General features: G+C 36.8%; 1 protein-coding gene across 1 annotated transcript; it reads right to left on the bottom strand.

The window, feature by feature from the left end:
- Positions 1-620: 620 nt before the first annotated feature.
- Positions 621-5,840, bottom strand: LOC133740898 (uncharacterized). The gene is made up of 5 exons (XM_062168839.1): positions 5,713-5,840; positions 5,514-5,619; positions 3,621-3,864; positions 1,039-1,167; positions 621-907 (listed from the first exon to the last, which is right to left on the bottom strand). Exons 1-5 carry the CDS (start codon positions 5,796-5,798, stop codon positions 786-788), a joined length of 687 nt encoding a protein of 228 aa, XP_062024823.1. The 5' UTR covers positions 5,799-5,840; the 3' UTR covers positions 621-785.
- Positions 5,841-8,059: the final 2,219 nt, after the last annotated feature.

Below are 8,059 nucleotides of genomic sequence, written 5' to 3'. Positions count from 1 at the left end.
TTTTGGTGATTAGATGTAGCCCTTGTGCTGAAAATAGGTCCAGGTCTGCGCTTGTGCTACCGAGTGGAAGAAGCGTCATGCAGGTATTTCTTTGCTAGCAGTGATTGCAGAGGAGTGGTCAGATGAAATGGTACTGGTGCTGGATTCAAGTTTAGACTTTAGATATACTGATACACAGAAATATAAATCTGATATACTACTCTATTGCACACTTTTTAAGCATTATGATTGAGCAAAACCTTATTTGCTCTGCGTGAGTTACCCACCAGTAAAGTATAACTTGTCTCCTTTTGATATGGTTCAGTTAAATGATATTGTGTGTAACTGTGTATTAGTAAAAGAGAAAGGAAAATCACATACACCAAATAGATTTCTGCTGTACTTTCTACTTCGTTATCCTATTTGCATATCCAGCCTGAGAATGTTGGGTTTAAAGTTGGTAAATGAGAAAGCGTGAGCCATTTCTATTTCTACAATTTTTTGTTGATAACTTATGTAAATGCCTAAATGGTAATATTGATTCCAATGATTACAATTGCAGCATTGTTGCTTATCAATTGTGACAAGACGACTCACGTAACAAGCAAAAACAGAAAAACATTCATTTAAAACAGAAGAGCTCTTGTCACATAAAAGTTAACCAAATTCTGAATCAAGATAAGCATTCCAAATACAGTTCTTCATGTTAAAGTGACTTTTAAACTACACGACATCTAAAGAGACAGATATCTACAGCTTTTACTCTAAGAACATAATACTGGTAATCTATAGTAAAGATCAATGATTCAATGCCACTCTATTCCTCCCAATGTGGTTGAGCCCACTCCTTCCCACACCTCATTGACACCAACTTCTTCATTGTCAATACCCTCCATATTGCAGTCCCACCAGCCACAACCATTTTCATCTGCTAGCAGAAAACATCAAAATGAGAAACCGTTATAATTTAATTGATCTAATAGAAACAAAAAGGAAGAAAATAGTGATGAAAAAAAAAAATGTTGATACCAGTTATGACTAAAGAAAGAGCAAACTTACAGTGATCATAAACATGTCCCGGTTTCTCTTGGATTATGAGACTCTCAGCCCTTCTCTTTTTTAGCTTGGGTATTTGATCACCTCCAAGAACTGCAAAATACTTTCTCGCAGTGTGTTTGTCATCCCCATCTGAATAGTTGACATTTGAAAGAGCAGGAGGGGTAGATAAGTCAGAATTATACCAAAGACAAAAGAAATTGAGTGGAGTAAAACTGTAAGAGAAAGGTAGGTGGCTTGAGTTTATCATATACAAGAAGCTTATAACATCAAAGTGCTAGAAGTTTGGTTGTTCATTGTGGTGCGCATGCTAAGTAGAAGTATGCAGCCCACAACTGAAACATGATGTCTTCCAACTCATTTGTCCATATTTTGTGTTTCTACTTTATCTAGATTCTAACACACTACTCTTAGCAATACCATGTGACAGTGTATTCAACAGTGTGACAATGTTGCATGCACTCTACTAATTCTATTTGTTGTTCACAATATCCAAGTGCTAATTTCTGCTAAGAACATACCACAGATAGTAAGCAGATGCAATTCTAACACACTTTTATGAGTTCTCTTATTAGCCTAAAACTTCCTAGCAATTTCTTGACAAACTTATGAAACTGTATTCATGAGAATAAAGAAAAGCACAATTATGTTGCATGCACTCTCTACTTCAGTCTATTTAAAGTGTTTCTTACAATATCCAAGTGCTAATATCTGCTAATGACATGATCACATATAGTAAGCAGACACAACTCATTCTGGTTGACAGGTTCAATTATCAAGGGTTTAGTCATCCTGCTTTTTCATGCAAGGACATACCGAGTACTCCAGATTACAGAGCTTAAGAACACCACCACTGAAAGGAAAATTATAGATCATCTTGTTTGACAATTAGTGCACTCAAAGGCATAAGACTTGCCACCTAAAGACAAGGAAAACCAATTACACTACAATCCCTCTTGTCTGAGCTTGTTTGTTCCACTGATGAGTTGAAAAACCAAATTCTTGACAGCATAAGGATCCATACTTTATTCCAAGAAAATAATGATCTTCTATAGCAAAGAATTAAAATTAAAAGTGGGTGATTCTTGAATTTTTTGCAATATAAGACTATAGAACACCCCATATCCTGACCCTGCAATAGTCTTTATACTTGTGCATCATTCAAGAGATAACAACGTGGGGGCTTAGAACTCTAGTGGTTAAGATCATTTACCCTGACATTTGAGGTCCCAAGTATAATTCCCTCCCTCCCCAATATCATTTCATAAAAATAGAGGAAAATAACAAGTAGTGAAAGGTCACCCAAATGGACATAAAAATAAAGCTTATGGTTTTGTTTACATACATTATCTTGTCTACGATCTTGCTAGTTTATGTAATAACTTGTTTACTAAACTATAAAAAGATAAATGTTTGCTGATAATGTTCTATATGCTCTCTTTTTCAGCCGAAGAGCTTAGATGATGGTTTAGAAATTAAGGTGGCAGGGGATTGTCCACCCTTCTTAAAATCAAATAGTGCAGAAACACATGTAACCCCAAAAAAGGCAGAATTGTTTTTTTTTTTTCTTCGTAGTATGTAACGCCTCTGAAAATTAAATTAAGTTGATGAACTATAGAAGATTAATATGTAGAACCAGTGGATAAAATATAATCACACAGTTTCCTATTACTTTGTATACTGCTAGTATATGAACCTTAGTTGGTAAACTGACATCAATCAGACTTCATGTTTGGTGTACCCATGTGATTAGAGATATCTATGCAGAAAATGGTTGCAAAATTCTTTTTGCAAGATTTCTACGCAGTCTTATACAAACATGGAGAAACTAGACCTTGTCAACAGTTTAGTTCTGCACAGCTCATACTGGACCTGCATCTAATGGATATACTGTTTGTACCATACGGGTGGAAATGTTCAAATACACAGCTAACAGAAATCAGATATATTCCTCCCTAGCCAAAGAAGGGGTCCATTTAACACAATGGCTCAACCTCATCTAAAGACTCCACTCGACACACTATAACTACATTTCTCAAACCAAATTGACAAGCCTATATATTCCATATTTGTACTGCTTTTAGAATTGATAAGCAGTAGCAGGTACAATCATATAGCACAAGTGTAAATTATCTTGCTTGAGAGTCAGTGCACTCAAAGGCATAATACCTGTTAAAGACGTGAAAAAAACTGATAATATTCCTTGTCAAATGTACGAAGTCATGGGTTCGAGTCACCATGGGGGCAGGAGTGAAACCCTTTGATCCTCTTTGAAAAAGAAAAAAAAAAAAAGAAAAAAAACTAATAAACTAAACTAGTAAATTATTGACAACACAGGGGATAGGGCCAATATAATAATGAATGCATTTTAGACAAAGAATATGAAAATTGAAAACTAAACTGAATTGTGATTCTTGATTTTCTGCAACATAGCATTCAGTACACAACACCCCTATCCTGAGAAGTATCATTTGACTTTTTTGAGTTGGGTTGTTATAATAATCTTTCTCCTAATCATTGCAAAATAAAGAAAGGATTCAGTTTAAGAATACATTGCACCAAATAATTGAGATAGGATGGCAAACCTTTACAAGGGTGTCTCCTTTTTCTTGATTCTGGTAAATCATCTTCGTCAGGACATTCTACTTCACCAGCAATTTGTGAAACTTTAGATTGCCCTTTTCCTATATCAGTGTGCTTAAATTTTTCAAATGCCAATGCTACAGAACTCTTCTCTGCTTCCCCTCCTTTCTTGGCCTCAATTTGCTCATCAGTGGACCCACTTAGATCTTTCAGATCCAATAACGACGAGAATGGCCGTGACTTCACCTGAGAATTAAAATACTTTCATTCAAATCCAAAGTTTAAAATAGGAAAAGGTCTTTGTTCTTACTAATTATGCTCCATCCAATTTCTTACATACCTCAAGAAAAAGTAAAATTTTTATGTTCCAAAAGTTCCATTATCTGGTTTTTGAAAACATCAGTATATGTATAATTTATGACTTTTTTTTTTCCTTTGGCAATGAAAGCTTCATTCGAAACTGCAGAAACTGCGGCATCACAGCAGTAAAACAAGCAAACAACCAGAATCTTCAGCAGAAGCAGTCACTCCCAATTCTTATCAACATCATCCTGAGGAGCAGGAATATCATTTTTGAGAATGGAGGGTGCTGAACCCAAGTTTCACATTCCATCCTCATTTTAGCATGCAAAAGCAAGCCAATCCACCACATAGTTAGCTTTCTTTGCACACATTTCCATCTAAACTGCTGAAAATGTTGCTGATGAGCATGATCCCTGATAAGAGGGTAGATTTCCCGATTAGTGCCACAAGCTTTTTGAAACAGCATCATACAAAATCTTAGTCAGTCTCCACCACTACATTCAGAAAGCCCTTTGACTTGACCCAAGCCAATCCCTCACAAGCAGCAGATGGATCATTCTGCACAGAAGAAATAGCACAAATTGCTTTTGCCATTCCATCAACCACCATGCAACTAGGATCTCGGGTATTACAAGAAATACTGGCACTGTTACTTGCACATTCCCGAGCCCATCAGTATTTAATTTGATCAGCTCAGGAGTTGGGGGATGCTACTCTCCAATGGAGGAGGATTTTGATTTTAAAGGAATGGTAATCATCTCCTTTGAATAACAGCTGCTAGAAATTCATAAATTGCATTAGAAACTCTATCAATGGCGCAATGAGATTTGGATCAGTACGCTAATAACATATTCACATAGACTAAAAGCTAACCTACACTGAATCTCCCTCTGCAACACCTTGGTCAGAAAACAACCGATCAAACACTTTTCCCAACCAAGCATCAAAAGTAATTATATATATATCAGCCAAGATTAGTTTAGTTCATAGTGCAGACGAAACCAAACCCCCAATCTCACAAGGGCAAAGAAGTAGCACATGCTTTACTGTTTCCGGGAGCTCCTGACAAAGAAGGCAAAGAGGAGAAGGTGCCACTTCCCTTTTGAGTAGTTATACATTGTAAGATTGGAGCAGCATCTCAATAGGAAATATTTAACCTCTGGCAATAATGCAGCATGGCATACCAATCTCCTAACCAAATGATCAAATAAGTCGGAAGTATGCTGGTATCGAATAACGGCCACTGGCTTTGAGACAAGGGGATTTATGATACCATGATCTTACAGAGTAAACAACCACTATTCTCATATGGCCACATACGCTTGTCAAGTTCCCAATACGAAGTTAACTGCATGGAAGCAATGGCAATAATTTCTAATTCTACCTCGGATAAAAGATGTCTAACAGGCTCCAAATTCCATTAAGCACTTTGGTCTTGTTAAAGTAACACTTTTTTCCCAAACATATTTATTAAAAACATGATCCAATGAAGCGGAAGGCCCCTTTTGCTTCTTATAATCGGTCGAAATCTAAATAAAACTCATAATCTGATTTTTGTATTTGCAACCAAAAAGGGATTAAGAGATGGGTACCTTAACTGTCTTGGGTGTTCCAGAATTGTGCTTCAGCCTCTGTTCTGAAATGTCCGAGAGCGACCCATGTGAGACCTTATCCGCATCATCGTCTGCGACCTTGACACTAATGAAAAATGAGAAAAAGATTACATCTTGGATAGAATTAATGTACGAAAAAAGAGAGAGAGAAACAATTTGGGATTGGGGTTATCCTTACGGGATTTGACAGCGAGAAGAAAATGATGAAGAAAGTGAACGCTGCCCCAAAACCCTAAACCCAACCGGAGTTTTATTGGAGCTCATTCCTACTCTCTCTCTCTCAGCCTTGCAAGTTGGATTTGGAAACCTTTATTTACCATCTTGTTTGTCTTTTGTTTTTGTCTTGGATAAAGGGGATATCTTTCGCGCCATTAGAGGACAGAGAAATTTAGGCGCCAGGTTTTGAAACTTTTGGACACACATTTATTTCTTTTTATTTTTGCCTTTTTTCTAAGAGAGCTTCTATTTATATACCTTCAAAATTGATATTTATAACTTAAAAAATTCTTTTTACTCTTAATTAAAAAAGAATAATTCTGGAAACCTCCAATTTTAGCATTTGAACCTCCGCTTTATAACGACTTCCGATCCTCTTTTACTCTTTTGTTTTTTCTTTGGTTTTTCTTTACATCTCTTCCTGTTACCAACATCCCCACCACCACACCACCCAGCTTTACCACCACAACGATGCCCAACAAGTTGATCTGTCTCCACATCGCCCACTGGTTTCCATTGGCCTTAACCAACGGTCAAGATTTGTGCAATTGAACCCGAATCCTTATGGGTCATTGTGGCTTCACTCCGTTCACTTTTCTAAAACAATTTTATTGGGTAAGTTTTACCATTGGAAGTTGATCATCATGCAAAATAACCTTTCTCTACTAGCAGTGGAATTCTCTGGTAAAACAATTATTGCTTAACGTTATCAAATAAGGAATAAGCAAATTTTTAAACTTTCTCTTCATATATAGTTTATAAACGTTGGGAACTGATCAATGTATTGCTTTTGATGTAATGAATATTTTGGTGGGAGTATATTTAAACACATTGAAGTATTATGTCAAGTATTCAAAGTTCTTGAACATTGGATTGGAGAAACGGAGTAACGGAAGTGTTTTTTCTTTCTTTTTTTGGTTGAGGGGTATAACTGTATTTTAAAAAGTTCAAAAATTAAAAGAGGTCTAAGTGCTAATTTAAAAGGTATGAATAGAAGAACTCTTTTTCTAATTATATTTCTTCTCTTTTGGGCTGACTTTCTAATTATACCACACAATTTTCAAGGCTACACTAATACAAGGATGTATAAAAGTTGTTGGCTAGCTCGTAAACAAACGTACGTTACATACAGGTTACACAACATGAACATACATTTAAATTAATGAAGCTTGGCCAGTAACTCACCAAGTAAACATTATTGTCCATCGAGAATCCGAGATTCTCCGCCTTCTCTCTAAAATCTGGAGAGAGAAAGTAGATTTCTCCGTTCATTCGAGTAAACTCAGGCTCTAAATGACTACGGCCCAGTTTGGGATTGATTTCGGAGCTGCTTTTGGGACCAAAAGTGCCTTTACAATTTAGTTGAGCTGTTTGGTAAAACCTCTACAATCAGATTCCAACCGGAAGCGCTTCCTTCAACTGCGGAAATCAAGAAGCTCAATTTCGTAGCTTTGGAAATTTGCTTCTGCGGGAATCAAGTTGAAGACACGGAAGAGTTAATTAAATTTCCAATATTGGCGAAATTGTCCTTCTGGTTTGTTGTTTCTTCTTTCACGTCCACATCCTTCGCTCTCTCACTGTTTCTTCTCTCTGACTAGCAAGGAGCCAACCCATATCGTCAAAGGTATGCCCCTCATCCTCCAGATCTAGTGCAAAATTAAAATCAAGATGAATCATTCTTCTTCAAGAGAGCAACATCCCACAATTTTGAAGAGCTAAAACATCTGACCCATAATCCCAAACTCTCAAAATCAATCAGCAAAGTAGACTCAGACCCATCTCCATATCTCAAGAGCTCATCAACATCGAATTGAAACCCGGAAAAATCATCACAAAATTCCTAGAAAAGAAACTCAGAATGGCACCTGCAAGATTGAAAGCTGACTCAAAATCCCCTTCCCATCTGGGAACAAACTCAACACAATCATCACAGCATCTCACCATGATTAAATTTCAGAACCCAAAACAAAGCATAGATCAAGAATTCATAAGAATGAAGAGAGAGAAAGTGAAAAAAAGAGGGGAAACGAATATGGGTAAATGAAATTGAGAGAAGAAACGGAGTGGAAAGGTGAAGAAAAAGGTAGATCAGGATGAAAAATCAACAAGATGAAGATGAAATTGGCTATTTGGCTTTTCTTCCTTCTGCTTTGATCGTTGTGGACTAGGAGGGATAATGGGTCTTCTTCTTCTTCTTCTTCTTTTTTGTTTACTGCCCGAGTCTTGTTACTAAGAGCAAGTTCACCCGTTGGGTCACCAGGTCACCCACTATTCACTGCTTTGGAGTGTTAATTTCACCCTCTAGGTCA

Source organism: Rosa rugosa, chromosome 3 (genome assembly GCF_958449725.1).
Source record: "Rosa rugosa chromosome 3, drRosRugo1.1, whole genome shotgun sequence".
NCBI classification, from domain to species: domain Eukaryota; kingdom Viridiplantae; phylum Streptophyta; class Magnoliopsida; order Rosales; family Rosaceae; genus Rosa; species Rosa rugosa.
Note: the sequence above shows the minus strand (reverse complement) of the source record. Positions and strands in the feature narration are given on the sequence as shown.